We start from the raw sequence: 20,892 nt of genomic DNA on the forward strand, positions 1-20,892 counted from the left end.
GAAAAAAAATAAATAAGATAATTGATAATTTAAATTATTTACACCTTAATTGTTTAACATAGAAAGGCAAATATATTATTGCCATCAATTTTTTTTCTTCTTAATATTATGACTTATGCATAATATATATATTTTTTTTCTTGCTTGTACAGGAGGAAAAGTTAGTATTAATCCTAAAAAGCGGAATTATGAAGATTTATCTGAAAATATGAGTAAATAAAGAATAAATGAATCATATTTAATATGGATGGACACACATGTTAGCATATTTATACATATTTTTATTTTTCCTTTTTTCAACTTTTGACAGATATAAAAAGTGTCTTAGCATTTGTTCCACGAATTGTACAGCTAAATGAAAAAAAAAATGAATAACATAAAAATATTTTTTTTTTTCCTTATCATATTTTACACAATTGTAGATAGTTTTGTATTATCTTTAAAACGGATAAATATAAATAATCCAACTTATCAGTTTATAACATTTGGAAATTCTACTTTTAAAAGTACAAAACAAAAAAATAAAAATAAAATTTTTAATAATTTAGTAAATTATAATATTTATGTACCAAACAACTGCAAAATTTCAAAAATAAACTTTGATAATAAAATTGTCCAACTTGATAAACTCCCTTTAAAGGATTACAACATCATTTCAATTGATTATGGATATACATTTATGGGTAATACAAATAATACATAAATATAAACCTGTGCTTGCATATATAATGCCATAAAAAAATAAGGATTGCATATATTCAATTATTTCTTTATATATACAATACAGGTTTATGCCTTGTGTGCAAAAATAAGTATATATATGAAAAAATTCTTCATAAATATCCAAATTTAATTGATCGAGAAACCTTAGATTTGCCAATAAAAGAGAACACAATACTGTTTTATCCTATCCATTTCAATAGTTACATTTTTAATTTTTTCCATTTTTTTCACTACTTATTCAAATGCATATATAACAGCAATCTTCTTGTGGTAATCGGATCTAACGGGTTAGTCAAATATACAAAAAAAATATATGATAAATTGAAAAGTTTAAACATATCAACATGCAGATAATGCTTTGAGTTGTTACTCTAAAAATAGTGATCTATTACAAGCGTATATATACATTTTTTGTGCCTTTTCCAATTTCAACATTTTGTAGATATCATATGGATAAGCTGTCAAGTGATATGGGCAGATATATGTGCTACTTTATGAATGAAAAGGATGAAGAAATTGAAAATTCAATGAAAAATATATTATTTAGTGTGAATAATAAATTAATTACATTTCCAAATAATGATAATATTTATAAAAAAGAGCAAACTATATTTGAAGAAAATTATAGTTTTAATTCAAATGACAACCAAAATAATTTATTAAAATTCTTATTAAAAAATTTTGTTACAAAAGTAAAGGACGAAAATAATACTTTGTTTTCAAAATTTTACAATAAGGATTATAAAAATAGAAAGGATAGTATTTCTGCTTGCTATTTGTCTTATTATTTTTTGAAATATTATGATAAAAATGTGAATAGTTTTTTTTTACCATCAAAAAATATTAATTATGTATATCATATAAAGAAATGACAAATATCAAACTGTTGCAATTCTTTTCATATATTTTAATTATATGAAAGAAATAAAACACCATCTAATGTGCATAATACCACATAGGTCATTGTACATACTATTAGTGTATATTTGTTTACTACACATAGTTTACATTATTTATTTTTTCAAATAAAATATCATATTTTTTCATAATTTGCAATATAATTTATGTTTTGTTAATATTTTTTTTGTTGTAAAACTTTAACATAAAGATATAAAAGAATGTAACAAAATGAAGTAAGCTACTTGGTAATTCGTAACATTGCGAAATGGTATCATTTGGAGTGATAAGTTTGTATATTATACTTATTACTATACATATATTTGTTTACCTATTTATAGCTTAGTGTTATATGTGTAAACAAATGCGTAAGTATAGGGACTAGCCAATTCCAATGGTTGTCACTATAATATTCTTTAATTGTTTTTCTTAATTTAAAAAAATGCGAATAAAAAAGAAGAAAATAAGTAATTATACATTTTTTATTATAATATTTCTGTTTATATTATTTATATAGCTATTCAATGAAAAATAAAACAGGAAAATTTTAGCCGCCTAAATATTTATATGAATATATGCTAGCATACATTGTTTACGCATAAAAATTTATTGCATATTTTACTCATCCGTTTGGCTATTATTTTTTATTCCTGTTCATTTTTTTTGTTAATTTTTTATTGCTTGGTCATATTTTTTTTTCATTTTTTTATTGCTTGTTCATTTTTATTGTTAATTTTTATTGCATGTCATTTTTATTTGTTTAGTTTCCCTCCCCCTGAAGAAATGAAAAAGGGTAGGAGTAATCATATAAAATGTACATTATAGTTTAATCGAAATGTTTATAAAAAGGAGGAAAATAAATTAGTATATTTTTTTTGTGTCCCTTTTTATTTTTCGATTTAAAAATAAACACAAGATGGCAAAACTTAATGAAATAGAGTTTATTGAGGAAACTGAATATTTCAAGTTTCAGCATGGGTCCTGTTTTTGCATGTTAAATGAAGAAAATAAGAGAAAAAATAAAACAGAAAATTTAAAATTAGATAATGATAGTGTTTGTAACATTTTCATAATTAGTAATGTAAAACAAAAAGGGTTATACATTTTCAATAAAAATATAAATATATTTTCCTTGTCTGATTTTTTATATAAAGTTGATAATGTAAATGAAAATATAAACATTAAATCAATACCTTTTTTAGAAGACCCAAAATTAATAGAAAATAATAAAACAGATGATTTATGTTTTATATATACTGACAAACAAAATATATACATATTTGACTATGCAACTGATGAAGTAAAACTATATTGTAAAATTGATATATCTATAAAAAGCTTCAAGCACATAGGTAACCATTTGTTAAGTATGCATATGCATGTTATATAATTATATGCTCAAACGATGTTTATGTCCTATTTACACATATTTTATTTTTATGTTTTTAGAAAAATATTCCTTTTTGGTATTGAGCGAAGGAGATGAGGTATTCATTTTGAATGAAAAAGTTATGTACAAGTGTAACCAGTTTACTGAACGTGTTAATAATATAGATGAAAAAGATAATGTGTTTTTATTTTCATGTAAAGATACCGAAAAATTTATTTTAAAAGATGAAGAAAAAAGTGTAACTTATAATTTAGATAGTATTAGTAAAGATGCTGATATAACATACGAGACATGTAATATAATCAGTACAAAATTTTTACAAGTCGATATAAAAAAAAAAAAATATATTTTATTTGTTGTCGTTTTATATAAAGATGGTAGTGATATAACAACAGTTACTTATGATCTACATATCGAAAATTATGAAATAAAAAAAGTAAATTATTCTGTTAATGATTTTTTTTTTGAAAATTATGATAAATCATCTTTTGTTAAATCGGTGTATATTAGTGAGTGGCAAATTTTAATTGCAATTTCATCTGAATCTTGTGAAGTAGTTATATATACAAATAATAATAAATTTGTTGAAGGTGAAGAAAAAAATAACGATTTAAAAATATTATGTATAAAAGAAGGATATAAAATAAATACAAGAGAGTCTAATACTTTTTTTTTATCATTATTTATATATTCTAAATATGTTGATAAAATCTATAGGAAGAGTAAATTAGGTAATGTCCCTTGTTTAAAAAATCCTATTGTTTTTTTTTTGTTACAAGGAAATAAAAAAATAGTAGTTGAATATTTAGATCAATATAAATTAGAAGATAATAATGATGATGTTAATCAAACTGCTGAAAATGAAATGAAAGAAGTCAGCTTACTTATGCCCCTAAGCCATGATATAATTGAAATATATCAACCTACAACTTTAAACCTATTCAAACTGTTTAACCTAAAACAAGTAGTACCTGAAAAAGATAACACGAGTAGTAAAGAAATAAACGATGGTAAGAAAAAAATAGAAAGCATATTTGACATATTCAAAGGGAGTGCAAAAAAGACTGAAAAGGTTGAAAAGGTTGAAAAGGTTGAAAAGCCTACTCAAGATAAGGTCTCGGTAGATAAAAGTGTCAACAGGGCTGAGCCGAGTAAAGAAGCTGAATCTACAAAAATGGAATTTCCAACAACTTTCAATTATGAAAAAGAAAAAAATAATAATATACCACTACAAAAAATAATACAATCACAAAAGGAAATTAAAAAAAGTTCAACCAGTAAATCGAATGAACTAAATGATGAAATGAATACTAATAAAACTTTATATGAAAATGAAAATTTTGTTGTTAAAAAGTTGTTAAATAAATATAATAAATTTTTAAACAATGGAATGTTTTTATCAGATGAAATTTTATTCAAAGAAAATATTTATACAATAGAAAAAAAGAAAATCCCAAAAATGAGTAGAAGAAAAAAAGAATGTTACTACAATAAGAGAGATAAAAAAATAGTATTACTAAATGATTATGATTGGGAAAGTAAACTAAACATTTATGAAAATCAAATTGATAATGAACAATCAAACAAAATAAATAATACTCACGATGAAAAAGACAAATCCGAATTCTATGATTATTTTCATTGTGAAAATTTTGATTTTTATAAAACTGATAAATTATCAGATGAATATTGTGAAAAAATTGTAAAAAAAATCGAAAAAAAACAAAAATTTCTATTTGATATAAAAAAAATATTTATTACTCCACAGGGAGATGAAAATGATGAAGGAAATGACAAAGTAATAGGAAAAAAAAATAATAAACAGGTGGAAAAAAATGAAAATAAAAAAAAAGAAATACAAATAGGTGTATCAAAAAATGAAATGGTTAAATGTTATAAAGATTTAGATTCCTATTTTTCGAAAAATAAATTATTAAAAGTTAATACTGAATTTTTTGATATATTAAATAAGACAAATAATAGAAATATGCTCGAAATTATTTTGTATAATATATTTTTACAAGGAGATTTCAAAAATTGTGAAAATTTTATTTATTTCATTTTAAATAATTCATATAGTGAATCCTTTTCGAGCTCTTTCTTTTTACTTGAAATTTTTATTTACAATTTGTTACGTCCTTACATAGGTAGAAAAGGGGGTAAGCAAAATTGTAATGCTCAAACTGCTATTGGAGTTGAAAAAAAAGTTAAATACAAAATTGACAACGAAAATGATAAAAAAAAAACCCTCGTTAAGGACAGTGATTATAGTACAGATTATGAAATAGATGATGTTGTTTGTAAAAAAAATAAAAATGAATATGTCTCTAAAGTTATTCCTACTTTTACTAATATTATTGATGAAGAATATGAATTAAATTTATTCCAATTAATGAATTATAGTATAGACTTTTTAAATAACAGAATATGCAATTTTTTTTCACATAGATTATTACCAATTGTTCTTGAAAATAATCTTAATAAAATACACACAGACTTAGATCTAATCAAACATTACATATATAACGTCCTTTTGTCTGAAAAAAAGGATCTTCAAAAGTCTAACTAATAAAACAAACCACCCTTCAAGGTATGCCCCCCTTTTCATATAAATTGTTTTATATCCAACTTACCTGACTATGCCGACCTGTTTTGTATATACCCCCTATTTTAAGCCAGGATTCTTTGCTGGCCCAATTGCATACACTTACGTATGAGTATGTGTGCATTTTTTTTATGTATCTAAATTATTTTATTTGGTTAATCATTTTTCTAACTCGAATAATATATCATAAGTATTAAAAATTAGAATTTTGAAGTTTTAAACAAAAAAAAGGAAATCAAATCATATAATATAAATATATGTATATGCATGCCGACAAACAAATAGACGGGTGCACAATAAAATAGGTCGTACCTATTGTTTATATGAAAAAAAGAAAATACACATGTACCATATACTTTAAAAAAATTTTCATTTATTCAAATTTTAGGAAATATTCGCAAACCTTATTCATAATGTCATTCGAATTATTAATTTCTTTTTTTTTTTCTAAAAATATCTTCTTTGATTTTTTATAAATTTTAAAATATTTATTATATATTTTACAGTTCTTTTTGTTTTTATACTTTTTCAAGGACTCCGTTGAGAAGTAGACAAGTTGTGGACTCTCTGAGCACAGCTTCATGATTCGGTCAATTCGTTTTACATTCTAAAAAATGATGGGGAAACAAAAGAAAATATTTAATGCATATAACAAAGAAGCATCCCACACGATCATTACACAATTTTTGCAAATTTTTCATATTTTTTTATTACTGCTATGATATTTTTGTTAACAAGCATGTTTGCTTGTAATCCCAAAACAACGCACAGCATCTCGGGGAGACACATTTTAAAAAGTTTCTAAACGTAAAGAAGGTGAAAAAATGTAATAATGAAATGGAGTTACTAAGCACATTCCTATAATGTTCGAAAAAGACGTGATAATGACTTACCTCTGCAATCCAGGTCAATTGTGAAACCGAATTTTTGCTTAACCATGTAGATATTTTAACTAGAACATGATAATTATTTTTTTTTGTAATAACATTTTTTATTTTATTTTTTCGAAGTATAAATAAATTTTCATAAATATTATTATAGTTTTTTTTTTTTAAAATATTTTTTTTATAATTTTCATATTTTCCTGGAACAAAATCACTTAAATAATTTACGTCATTCATTTTTTCAAAATCATTTATTAATTTATCATTTAAAGTATCCGATTTATATCCTTCCCTCTTTTTATTACTTCCCTGTTTTAAGCTCATATTGGTGGAATACTCTGAAATTTTATTTTCATCGATCTGTCGAAGACTTTCTTGTGAAGGCATATCCAATTCGTCGTCATGGTCATTATTATAACATTCATTTGTATTATTGTTTATAAAGCTTTTATTACTAAGTAGATGTTCATTGTTTGTCTCAACTTCTGTAGAACAATTCGTATTATACATGTTTGGCTTATTTGTTAAATCATTGAATTTGTCTTCACACTGTTTTGGATTATTTTCTTCTTCCCCATTTTCAATAGGGCTCGTTACACTATCTTCTTTATTACATCTTTCTTTTCTTTTTTTATAAGCATGCCCATTTATGATTCTATAATGCTTACATAATAATTTATAACTAAATAATGATAAAACAAAGTTGGCTGATTTTAATTTTTTTTTTTTCACACAATTTTTCATCTTCATAAGTCTGTTTACTTTTCTCGGTGCAATAAACAAGTCGGAACACAAAATAAGACAAATAGAGAGTGTATATTGTATTTGTATACTCAATATTAAAGCGTGCAAATAAAACATGTCATCATTATTTTGGCTACCGCTTGTGCAGTTACTATCATTTCTTACGTTTACTTTTGAATCTGCATTTGTAAAAACAAAAGTATCGTCTCTTTCCGTTTTAATATCCCAATTTGACGGAATAGGAATTGTGGGTGCATTAGTGCTTATCAGTTTATTATCACAGCTTAAAGAGGTAGACTTAAAAAGTGTTGCACTTGGAAATTGCTCAGATAAATTAGACACATACATAGGAGTGCTAGCTACGTAACTCATTGGCATATTCGTTTCTCCCGATTTGTACGTTTGACAATTTTGACAATTTTGAAACGAAGCAATGTAATTCATTATGATCTGTTTCTTTTTAATTTTTATATTCAAATATTTAGACGCTTCCAATATTTGCTTAGACGTATTGTTATGCAAAATAGATGAATGATAATAATAACTCTTGTACAACTTGATAGATAGATAATATAAAAAAAGTAAAACATTTTGTAATTTAATCATATGCTTACTAATATTTTTTATTAATATTTTTTCTTTCCGTCCATTCATAAGGATACTAACATTTCTTTTGTTAAACAAAATTAGTTTTACAATATTCTTTCGTTTTAATAAATAAATTAAAACCTTGTTATATTTCATTATCATATAGTTTACCCATTTATTATATAAATAACATTTATTTATAATATGAGATAATAATATTTTCTTTTTTTCAAAATGAGGAAGTATATTTTCTACCATGCTACTACCTCCTTTTTTATCTTCATTGTCATTCCCAGTTTCTTCCTCCAAAATGCTCAAATTTTCCAAACTTTTTTTATCCATCACCTTGTTTTTTTTTAAGTAGGCCAATATGCACCGTCTCTCTCGAAAGTCTTCTCCATTTTCTTCATCGCCATTCTTAATGTAATGACACGAAATGTGCTTCATCACCTTTTGGGCAGCTTCATATTTGTTGATCAAAATTAGGATGTGCAAAATGTATGAACTACATCGAAACTTAAATAGTTCTTGTGAATATTTTGTTCCAATCTTTTCAAAAAAGGTTATCCATTTCAATATCTCAGTTAAAATTGTTTTCAACTCTAGCTTGTAATATAAAATGGAAAAATAAAAATTTGCAATTTCCCATGCTGTTAGTAAAAAATTCTCGTCGATCGAAATTTCCCCTATCTCTATAGGAAAATCTAAGATCGAGGACACGTCCGATTCGTCAATGTCATCTCCAATTTGGCAATCCTCATCGTTATTCCCATCTTTATCATTGTCCTCGCTTGCCTGGCCAGCCTTCTCAACACTAGTTGCAGCTGTAGTGACACCCATTTTGGAACCCATGTAATGCTCTATAATTGTAATTACGAATGAGTAATTCTTTTTAATAAACAAATAAATATTATTATATGTGTAGCCTAAAACAAATTTACAATTTATTGCTATTTGTATGTATTGTAAATATATCTGTATTTTATTTAACCAAATAGATGATATATTATTTTTCATAATTTTATAAAATAATTTATTTTTTTTAAATTGCTTTTTCAATAAGTTTATACAATTTAACAAATTAAAATATTTCTTCTCATATTCTTCATGCCATTGTATATCATAAACTTTTAATCTTTTCTTCAACTGTCTTAACCATAAAACACTTTTTTCATCATATTCATTCAAATTTTTAGCAATCTCTTCCTCATTTTGATTCCTATCTTTATCCCCCTTCAATGTTGCATCTGTTTTGTCATCCTCATTGCATTCCTTTTTCAATTCGATTTTTGTAAAAGACAAATTCATACCATTAGAACTAAGGACTGAATTATCTAATATAATATTATTTTCATTTTTCAAATGAAGGAATGATGGTATTTCGTCCATACTTAAATATGTCTTACATATACAATGTATGGAAGATAAAAAATAGGAACAAAGCATATCATATTCTTGATCCGTTTTTTCTAATTCATAAAATAATTTATTTTTTCCTGACCATTCTTCAAATGAATAACAACTTGGAAGCAGTTTTTTTAAATAAACACTTCCAGGAAGAAATTCATTACCTTCTTCCAAAATATCGCTACTATTTTTTACATCACTTTTTAAATTATTATTGACACTAAAAGGGGGTTCATTATTCCTTTGCTTCAAACCAAAAACAGTCCAATACTCCTTTAGTATAAAACTATTTCTTTTTTGTAAAGATGAAAATCTTTTTATATTCCGATTTATTAATTCTAGCTTACTATAATCAACATTTATTTTTTTACTGTCTATTTCAAAACTAAAAAAATTGAATAGCATATTATTTATTTGATAAAAATGCTCACAAAATATTCTTTCAATCCATACCCACATATTATAATAATTTTCATATATATAACTTGGCATTGGAATAAATGAATCTGTCTCATCGATTCGGAAGTCGTATCCGCCGCAATCTTCCCCATTATTGCAATATGCACCAGTGAAATAATCTTTGCAATCTTGATTTTGCGAAGTATGCAAACTTTTCTTTTTACTTTTTTTTGAATATATACATATAGACAATGAAATGAACTTTTTTTGTGCATAATTTAGGAATATCCGAAAAAACTTTCGAATTATTAAAATATTTTCAATGGTATACTTTCTATTATCATATATTAAATTAAATATTTCAATAATTATCAAACATAATAATTTTTCAAATTTAGTTTTCGTATGATATTTTACAATTGTATCAATTTTTCTATTCTTAAATAAACAATTTAATTTATTTTTTTCGATCTTTGAATATTTTGTTCGTTTTTTTTTTAAACAATTTTCTATATTTTCTTTCTTTGTCCTTACATTGTTAAGCGATTCACTTCTTTTTATCCAACCATCCTGATTAAGTTGGCTACTAGTATTTAATTCTTCAACATCGGAATTTTTCTCAATTTTACTGATTCCCTTTATTTTTTTCAATTTTTTTATACATCTAGGTGTTCTCAATATGCTTAGCCTTTTTTTTCGCTTCTTTTCGTATGTTTTGTTTCGATTCTTTTCTTTATTTATATAATCCGAACTGCTCTTATATTTATGCATGCATTCAGAATGCCTATGCTTGATACTGCAGTCGTTCTTAATATAGTGTGTAGTGTCTGAGAAAATTGTTCTCCCAAACGGTTTGCCAGTAGTGCCATCACTTCTTTCGCCGCTTCGCTCTTCGGTTCGCCTCCTTTTGAGTGTCTTCTCGGGGAAAATGTCAGACATCGACCCTGAGACTTCGTCTGAACCAATCCCTTTGTGGAAAAAGCTCAAGTAATAAATAATATTATTATTTTCGATGTAATCCTTCAAATTTTGACTTATAGTGATGTAATATGCTAAGGCCAAAAAAATATAATCTAAAATTGTTTTCTCTTGAATAAAATAATCATTTTTTAAATATCTTGAGTGATATTTGATCACCTCTTTAGATATTTTATAATTTTTAGGAATAACAATTTGATAAAAAAACTCATGTTCAAACATAAAAACAAGACTTCCATTCTTTTTTGTACAAATTAATGATGAGTTTAATAAAATCCCAATACAATATTTTTCAAACATTCTACATGCATCAAAAAAAAATTGTATTTTATTATAATTAAAAATATAGCAAACAATTTGAGAAACTATGATTAACATTCCAATGTCTAATAAAGGCCAATCTAAAGGACATTTCATACAAATTTGTTGCATAAAATGTGACAAATTTTTACTCGATTTCTCTTTTTTCCTATTATTATCCTGTTTCTTATTATTCTCCTGGTTATTTATACAAAAGCTACTAACTGCTTCGTCACTTTTTTCCAAATATTCCTCTGACTTAACAAACAGATTTTCATCACTACTACTTTTGCATTCTATTTCATCATTTATAAATGACTTGTACAATTGTTCTTCTTTTTGAAAAAGTAAGATCATCAAATTTTCTGCCAACCCCAAATTATTATTATTTATCAGTTGTAAAATTATATTCACCCATTCATGCTCATAAAAAAATATTCCTTCTTTACTCAAGGAGTCATTATATAAATTTTCGAAACCAACAGACTCAGATTGTAAAGAATTGAAAACAGTTTCATGAACATCAGAATGAGAAGGTTCTGATATCTTATCGTGAACCTCTACAGTAGATGCATTTTCCTTGGTGTGCATATTTTGTTCGTTATCTTCACTTGGGACTAAATTAACAACTTCGACTTTTTTCTCACCCCCATTTTCTGTCACACCATCTTCGATTTTATAAATTACACTTTGGGTAGTTAATATTTCTTGTGAATCTTTAATTTCGTCATCCATTTGTGATAACACACATGCTTGTAAAGAATGCATGGAATTAATTTTTTTGCTCCTGACTTGTTCATAATTTTGTGTATTGTTTTTTTCTAAAGGTAAATAATTTTTTCGCTTTTTTGTATTATTATTTCCACAAATGTTACTATTTTTGGTGATATAACCATAGCTATTATCAATTCTGGTATTACTACCAATTTGAGTCTCTAAATTTATCACATCTATCTTATTTTTTTTTGTGTGAAATTTTTCATTTTTATCATAAAATTTTCCTTTTTTTATTTTTAAAAAATTAACATTCTGATTATTTAAACTAAGATTATAATTTTTTTTTAAATTAAAAGAAAAATTACTCATTATGTATTTTTTCCTCTTCAATATTATTTTGTTCGGATATTTATTCAACGAAAAAATCTTATTGCCAATTTTATTATTGCTGTTACTATATTTACCAACTTTGTGTTTTGAAAAATTTACACACATCTTATTTTTATGTAATACTTTATTATCATTTAAAAGTGTAACAGAATTCGTTTCATTTTCATCGCTACCCAAACAATAAGTTATTCCAAACTTTTTACTATCATTATATGTATCTTTAATTAAATATTTTGTTTCCTGTGTTTTAGTATATGGTATATGTTTTTTTATGTATTCCAATTTTTCACACTCCCTTCCTTCATTTTTTTGTAAATTCATATTTTTTTCAATATCAAATCGACTTTCTTCCAATTTTACATCAATGTGTGCATTTCTGTTATCTTCATTATGTAGCAGTTCATTCGTATTGCTTCCCATTTTATCACCTTTTGGAATTGGTACAAATGTAGAACTATTTAAGGTGTTCATATTATCTTCATTATATGATAAAACTGATATATGGCTATCTTCTTTTTCAATTATATCACTTACACAAATATCATTTTTTTTATCATTTGTTTTATCGATAATTGTTTCTTTGAATATCGCCACGATCTCATCTATATCATTATCAATATCAACTGCAGCTCTTTTTAAGCTTATACGATTCAAGCTTTTATTTTTTTCGCTATTTTTCAAATTAATATTATTATTAATTTCAACGTCTAATTCATTAGACTGATTACTATTGTCTTCACTTTTATCATCGTCCAAATCGCTTCCATCTATGCCCATTTTATCGTTTGAAACAAAAATACTGTTACTTATTATTTTTTCATCATGGCCCTTTGATTCGTCTTCCACTTCTTCATCATGCCTCAATACCACCCCCATATAGTTACAACTTTTTATTATTACATCTTTTTCTCGAGCATCACCATTTTCATTTTGATCTGATTCATATATCCCATCATAGTTTTCCTCAGTTAGTTTATTCTTAAAAATGTTTTCATTCTTATCATATGTGGCATCAGATGCTTCCATATTTTGACCGCCTTTTAATGCTTCATCAAATTTATTACACTCATTAAAGTGTGTATCAACATTTTGAATCGTTTCTTTGGGAACCTCGTTTTTTGGAGGGAAACTATTTATATCTTTATTCACCAAAATGTTGGGATCCTTTTTAACAATTGGGTATTCTTTGTCTAAACTTGAAAATATTATTTTGTTGGGTAACAAAATTGATATTTTAGATAGACTAGTATCATATAATGGTAATTTATCCGTTTCAGTTTCGGGGTATTCTTTTTTGTCATCTAATTCTTCTTTTATATTTTGATATTTTTCTATTTTAAGAATATTATTGATTGGTGTATTCATTTCTTCGTTTTTATTTTTACCATCTTTATCGATAGTTCTATTTAAAGGGGAAACGGAACTAGCTTTAAAATTTTCTATACTTTTTAAAACAACATGTTTCTTTTCATCTTTATTTAAATTACGTCGGATTAATTCTTCAAATATGTTTTTATTAGTTCTATATCTCTTTAGATTTTCCAAATCCGCATTACTATTTATTCTACCTATCACTTTATATCCTCGAATGTTTTCCTTTCTTTCTACTTCTTCATCTATCAACATTGGATCTTCTGTTTGTTTTTTATTTTTACTATTTACTGTATCTTCTACATCATTAATAATAACAACATTAGATGTGTTAGTATTACTATATTGGGGCGTGCTGTTTGATTTTATAATAATTGAATTTCTATTTCTAACTGCTGTTGAATATCTTTTAAGCATTTCTTGTTTTGTTTCAATAGGACTTATATTTTTCATTAAATTATTTTGCCCTCTATTTATTGGGCTGTTCTTATATGTTACATTATTATAATGCCTCTTCAAAAATGGAGAAGAATCTTTTTTATTTGACATAATTACTTTATTATTTTTTTCCTCATTTTCGGGATTCATAATAGTATCAATTAACATTTTTTTTAAATTTTTATGAAATGTATCATCATTTGTTATTATTTTCAAATCTTCATGTTGCGTTAATTTTTTATTACGATTAGACATATAAGTAGGTGTATACGAACTTTTTTTGTATATAATTTTTTCATTCTTATTAAGCCCTTTTAATAAAAGTGATTTATTTTTGTATTCTTTTATATTATTATTTAAATTACTTCTTATTTTACTATCATTTGCTATTTTAGTAGTCATCTTTACTTTTCTATCTGGCATGTATGCATTCGGGGGAGGTGCCTTTTTTAGATTATCGATAATTTTTTGATTTATACTATTATGGGTAGTAAGAGGAAATTGATAATTCATTTTTTTCGTCGGTATTACTTCAACATATTTTCCTGGCTTATTATTTTCATTTAATTTTTTTTTTATAATATCTTGTATGCTGCGTTTAGCAATATGCCTTATATTCTCATGGATAGGAGATGCTTTTTTACTGACTATACTTTTATATTTAGTGAAATCGGCCCCCCTTTTTAGATTTGATATGCTTGAATTACTTATGTTATTCAATTTAGGTGTGTTATTTGTAATTCCCTTTGTGTTCCATTGTTTGAATTGTTTATCATTATTTGTTAGACTAATTTTATTTATTTTTAAAGGTGAAAACCCTTCGTTATTATTTTTAATAGTGCTGTTAAATTTTTCGTATTCCTTTTTATCTGAATTTGTAGATACAGTTCTTAAACCTGTTATATGTTTATTTGAATTACATGGCTCATTATTTTTCTCTTTTATATTTGTAATATTGTTTGTATTCCTTTTCGGTTCGCCAGTAGTTTCTTTTTTTTCATTTATTTTATTCTCTCCTTTTCGATTTGAATTTTCGTATTGTTTATTCAATTGTCTATTCTTAAATTCAGTATCATTTTGTCTCCCCAATATCAATCTACCAGTTATATTACTGATCACACTCCTTACATTTTTTTTGAGAAAGTTCATATAACTTCCATTTTTATTATTTACATTATTTTCCTCTCCAGTTTTACAACTAGATTCATTCCTCATATTTTTTGCAGACACTTCTTTGCATGTCTTATTATTTGAATCAACAAAATTGGATCTCCCTTGCGTATTATGCATGTGTTTCAAATTTTTGTTATCATGAGACATTAATTTTTGTTCTTGAGTATTTTTCGAAATATCCTTATTTAAATAACTGTTGGGCATAATATTGTCTTTCTGATTCGTTTCACCATTTGAAGACTTATTGCTATTACTTACCATTTTATATTCCCTTGTTTAACGAAACAATAATTTCTCGAATTATTTCAACCCCAAAATATAGCTTGTATATTTTTCTTACATAGTTTTGTAAATATAAGAGATTACTAAAAGGTATTCATTTACAATAAAAAAAATAACAAACAAATAAATATTATATACATAGGTATATAGTATAATGGTAATTATACAATTTCATCGTAATTTATTTTTCTAAATTCTAATATTGCATTTATAACGCCTGTTTAATCTCAGGAATGGCAAAAGGTGATGTGTCTATACATCTGTTTTTTATAACATTCACATAGAATTTGATAAAGTAATGCATCTTTAAGTGTAAAGAAACAAAACAGTATATATACATATATATTTGAAAAAAACGAAATGGTTCATAAATATCAATTTAAAACATGGGGAAATGACTTTTTTTTCATCGTTTTCTTTATATAACTTATTTTCTATTGTATATATGTTAATAAATTAGTAACACAAAAAATGTAGAAAATAAAAAATAAGACACAGTGGTATAGAGAATTAAAAAAAATTAAGAATAACTTAAATAAATGAAAAAAGTAAAATAATGTATCGTTTACTATGTTGAAAATAATTAAAAAAATTGTCAAAATAGACAATTCAAAAAATATCAATAGATAAAAAATTAAAGATTAGTAACTCATTTAATTTAATTATTGTGATATAATTCAAAATTTGTTAATATTTATAATGGTTATATATATGTGAAATGAAAAGTCATAAAAAATATAATATTAAATAGAGAAACGACAAAGTGGAAAATTGCAGAAAATGCTGAAAATACGCAATTTTCCCAATTCTGAATAAAATATCATCGTTTTTTTTGTTGATTAAAATTAGAGAACATAAAATAAAAATTAAGATAAATAAGCAGTGTAAATATTTAATTTTTTATAGTATATTTGTTACCTTTTTAAAAAATCTATATTAAATACTGTTATATTATTTTCCCATTAAAAAATATTATTACCGTAATAATTTTTATTCCTGTTAATAAATTATATTTAGCTCACTACTATTATTCTTTTAAATATATTTTTATTACTCTCAATTATTATTATTTTTTTTTTCTTGATTAATATTTTGTATTAAGCTAGCCAAATATTTTCTACTTAATATAAGACACACACAAATTTTGTTTTACTTGTATATTAATTATAAAAAAAATATGACCAAATACCTAATTTTATATGACATGTGCATATTTTCATTGCTTTATTTCCCAAAATAGGGGAATAAACAAATAAAAATATATTTAAAAAACAGCTGTAAATTATGTACTGTTCAGAAAAAAAAGATACAACAATGTTATTATGCATATTTTTTACAATTTAATCATAAGAAAAATATGGTGGTATTTCATAAAGACTTATAGGTGATTATAAAGCACTTTGCATACCATTTTGGGCCTGAAATGTTTGTATAGACAAACATAATAATGCCAACTTTTGTGTTTTCTTTCTATGTATGCTGACCATTTTTAACTACATAGATAGGAATAAATAGCAAACTATATATATATTCATTTATTTTTATAAAATGTTGCATATAGCAAGTAGAAAATAAAATTGTGTGTGTTTTTATTTTGTTTGTTTATATTTGCTCTAATTATAATATTGGAACTATTTATTTATGTATCGTATAAATGCATGCATATAGGAAATAGTAAAAGATTTAAATGTAAAATATCTTTTCACTCTCTACATGTATAAGCATGAAAAGCCAAAGAAGGCAATCACAAAATACGCATAAATAAAAATGTATATTTAATATTAAAAAAATGAAAATGCATGGAAACTAAAGTATAAAAGTAAAATAAAGATATTAATTTTATGAGTATAAATCATCATCTACATTATAATCTTGTGGGTCTTCATTATTTTCCTCATCGGGCCAATCAATGATAAAGTCTTCATTTGCTCCACCAGATTTAGTCTTATATAATGGATCGAATTTGATCCTAAAATTATCATATTTAATTAGATCAGCTTGTGAAACACTTCTTCTAGCTCCTGCTAATCCTTCTTTAAAGTGATGCCTGGTGATTTCATATTTTATATCAGATTCTTCGTTATTTGTAGCTTGATTTTCATTAGTTTGGTTATTTTCGGTATTTCCTTCAGGATTTAATGCAAGCTTTGATTTTTTATTCATTTCTTCGGCATCAATGGCATCTCTAATAGCTGCCCTGGCGGCTCTTTGGCACAATTCGGCAAGATCTGCACCACTAAATCCAGCTGTTTTTTGAGCTAAAAAGTCGATAGGTACATTATCTGCGACAGGACATTTTCTTAGAATTGCACTTAAAATCGAAATTCGTGCAGCTAGATCAGGTAAAGGAATATAAATTAATTGATCTAATCTTCCGGGTCTTAATAGAGCTTCATCTAATAATTCTGGTCTATTAGTTGCACCGATAAAGAAAAGATTTTTTTTTGGTCCAACACCATCAATTTCAGTTAATAGTTGATTCATAACACGATCACCTGCACCACTACCATCACCTAATGACGAACCTCTTTGAGTTCCAATGGAATCTAATTCATCAAAAAATAAAACACATGGTGCTGCAGCTCGAGCTTTATCAAAAACTTCTCTAACATTAGCTTCAGATTCACCAAACCACATAGTTAATAATTCAGGACCTTTAATTGAAACAAAATTTGCAGAGCATTCAGATGCAACTGCTTTAGCTAATAATGTTTTACCACAACCAGGAGGTCCATAAAATAGTACACCTCTAGATGGAGCCATACCAAATTTTTCAAATTTATCTGGATGATCAATAGGATATAAAATCATTTCTCTTAATGTATTTTTAACTTCATCTAAACCTCCAATATCATCCCATTTAACATTTGGAACTTCGACAACAGTTTCTCTAAGTGATGATGGGTTACATGTTCCTAAAGCCATGTTAAAATGATCTTGAGTTACACACATACTTTCTAAAACTTCTTTGTCAATAATTTCATCCTCTAAATCAATTACATCCATTTTTTCTCTTATACATGTTAATGCAGCTTCTGTACATAATTGTGCTAAATCTGCACCAACAAATCCATGTGTATTACTAGCTAATTCTTCTAATTTAACATCTGGAGACAATTTCATATTTTTGGTATGGATTCTTAATATTTCAAATCTACCATTATCATCAGGGACACCTATATCAATTTCTCTATCAAATCTTCCAAATCTTCTTAAAGCAGGATCGATAGAATTTTGTCTATTTGTAGCGGCAATAACAACAACTTGTCCTCTACTTTTGATACCATCCATTAATGTTAATAATTGTGATACAACTCTTCTTTCTACTTCACCATTTGTTTTTTCTCTTTTTGGAGCAATAGAATCAATTTCATCAATAAAAATAATTGCAGGTGAATTTTTTTCTGCTTCTTCAAATGCTCTTCTTAAATTTGCTTCTGCTTCTCCTGCCATTTTACTCATAACCTCGGGACCATTAATTAGAAAGAAAAAAGCCCCTGTTTCATTTGCTACAGCTCTAGCAATACATGTTTTACCACTACCTGGAGGTCCATATAATAATACACCTCTTGGTGGTTTAACTCCTAAAGTTTTAAATAAACCTGGATGCCTTAAAGGTAATTCAATCATTTCTCGAATTTGAGCTAGCTGTTTTTTACATCCACCAATATCATCATATCCTATCTCATCTAATTTTTCTTCATCATCTCTTTTAATGGGATCACCCTCATAATAAATTACAGTATCTGGTGATACAATACAAAAATCATCTGGATCGACTTCAACAACTTTAAATTCGACAGACATAAATCCACCTCTTACTAAAAACAAGTCTCCTTTTTTTACGGGTCTATATGATTCGTTAAAGTATGGCTTTAAAAATATTTCAAACAAAGTATCTTTTGCCAAACCCTCGATTGTGTCATCAATTGGCAATACTTGGATCTTCTTCCCGTAGGGGATTTCAGGGCAAGCCTTTACGTAGACAATATCTAAAGGAAGGGGTAAAAAAGTGGAAAAATATAAATATATAAAAAATTTGCAAAATGAAAGGGAAGGATAATGGAGGCACAAAATTGAAAATGATAAAAATTTCCAGATGGTTCTACACTATTTTATAGTCGCTTTTGTTTGATAATTATCTTACCTCCTAAACAGACTCTCAAGTTTTTTCTAGCAACTTTGTTTATTCTTATTTTTCCTTCATCTAAATCATTATCATTTAATATAATGCAAATGGTTGAATGCCTTTTTTTTCCTTTAATTAGAATTGTATCTCCCCTAAAAAAATTCAACTCCTCCATCCGTTTAGTATTTAATGCAACTACTGAGTTATCATCATTTGTTGCTTCTTCAACAATAAGTCGACATAAATTTTTTTTTTTTGGTAATTTCCCATTGTTATCATCACCCAAGGTTTTAGTATCAGGGTTATTTTCCATTATATTTATCAAAAAAAAAAAAAAAAAAGCCAAGGATATAAGTATATATACTATATCTACGTATATATATTATACATACATATGTACATTATATATAAGTATATTTTTCAAGGCTCATTTATAAACATAAGTTAATATTGAATTATATAAATGCCAAGATTGAAGGAAAATAAAGCTTGAACTTATTATGCCGTCAAAAAAAAAAACGAATATATATTGGCAGAATATATAATTATATGTGTGTACTTAATATTACAATAACAAAAATTGTAATTATTTCACTTTTTTATAATACTTTATTTTTGCTAAAACTATTTGTATTATTAATATATTGTTTATAACAATTTCTTTACTATTTCAAAAATAAAATAAAAATAAAAAGTAATTATAATTAATAGAATAAAATATAAATGAAGGCTTATAATTTATGTTGTGCATTTTTTACTTATATATTTTAAACTTTTTTTGTGCTTATAGTATTAAGAGCTTAACAGGAAAAGTATATATTATACAATGGTAATTTGTTCCTACTGTATTTTTTATAATATATTATTATGCGTGCAATTGTTTTATAGTAATAATTTTATAAATGTTTGTACTGTGTATTATTTTTATTATATATAATATATACAATTTAATTATTCTTTTTTTAATTAAATTTAAAATAAATTAAACTTGGGAAAATACCAAGCTAAATAAAATGCATAATCTTTCCTTATTTTTAACAATGAAAAACTTTATTTATTCCATTTAGTTATATTATTATTGCTCGATTTATTGGTAGCTGTATATATATACATTTTTAAATAACCCCTATTTTACTATTAAAAAATATTATTTTTCTTTTTATTCTTAACCATTTTTATAGTTTGTAAAATTTGAATAATACAATTTTATAGGGCAAAAATCGTAAGCCTTTATATATTAATTGTTTTTACTAAAAAAGGGTATTTAAGGCAAGGCTGTTTTCCGTTTGTTCCATCATAGTTATGCATTTTGTCCTCTACTTAGCCATTAATTAGTACATGCATGCTCATTCGTATAAATAAACAAATGATGCATGGCCATAAATACGATGCACATCCACAATATACGAATATAAAATGGTAGTACCTGCCGAGCAGTAACCATGTGGTAGCACATGAGGGCAATATCATCGCTGCC

At 25.4% G+C, this 20,892-nt stretch overlaps 4 protein-coding genes across 4 annotated transcripts; 2 read left to right on the forward strand and 2 right to left on the reverse strand.

Annotated features, from left to right (window-relative positions):
- Nucleotides 1-355: 355 nt before the first annotated feature.
- Nucleotides 356-1,595, forward strand: PCHAS_1117800 (conserved Plasmodium protein, unknown function; the record flags this gene model as incomplete). Its single annotated transcript, XM_016798588.1, has 3 exons — nucleotides 356-683; nucleotides 788-1,010; nucleotides 1,166-1,595. The coding sequence occupies 3 exons, from the start codon at nucleotides 356-358 to the stop codon at nucleotides 1,593-1,595; spliced, it is 981 nt and encodes a 326-aa protein (XP_016653976.1).
- A 941-nt stretch (nucleotides 1,596-2,536) lies between these two features.
- PCHAS_1117900 (conserved Plasmodium protein, unknown function) lies at nucleotides 2,537-5,579 on the forward strand (the record flags this gene model as incomplete). The annotated part of the gene is made up of 2 exons (XM_016798589.1): nucleotides 2,537-2,972; nucleotides 3,070-5,579. The coding sequence occupies 2 exons, from the start codon at nucleotides 2,537-2,539 to the stop codon at nucleotides 5,577-5,579; spliced, it is 2,946 nt and encodes a 981-aa protein (XP_016653977.1).
- A 409-nt stretch (nucleotides 5,580-5,988) lies between these two features.
- On the reverse strand, nucleotides 5,989-15,265 carry PCHAS_1118000 (conserved Plasmodium protein, unknown function; the record flags this gene model as incomplete). The annotated part of the gene is made up of 3 exons (XM_740404.2): nucleotides 5,989-6,222; nucleotides 6,330-6,416; nucleotides 6,509-15,265. The coding sequence occupies 3 exons, from the start codon at nucleotides 15,263-15,265 to the stop codon at nucleotides 5,989-5,991; spliced, it is 9,078 nt and encodes a 3,025-aa protein (XP_745497.2).
- Nucleotides 15,266-17,125: 1,860 nt separating this feature from the next.
- PCHAS_1118100 (cell division cycle protein 48 homologue, putative) lies at nucleotides 17,126-19,728 on the reverse strand (the record flags this gene model as incomplete). The annotated part of the gene is made up of 2 exons (XM_739040.2): nucleotides 17,126-19,278; nucleotides 19,434-19,728. 2 exons carry the CDS (start codon nucleotides 19,726-19,728, stop codon nucleotides 17,126-17,128), a joined length of 2,448 nt encoding a protein of 815 aa, XP_744133.2.
- Between the last annotated feature and the right edge of the window lie 1,164 nt (nucleotides 19,729-20,892).

Source organism: Plasmodium chabaudi (assembly GCF_900002335.3).
Source record: "Plasmodium chabaudi chabaudi strain AS genome assembly, chromosome: 11".
NCBI lineage: Eukaryota > Apicomplexa > Aconoidasida > Haemosporida > Plasmodiidae > Plasmodium > Plasmodium chabaudi.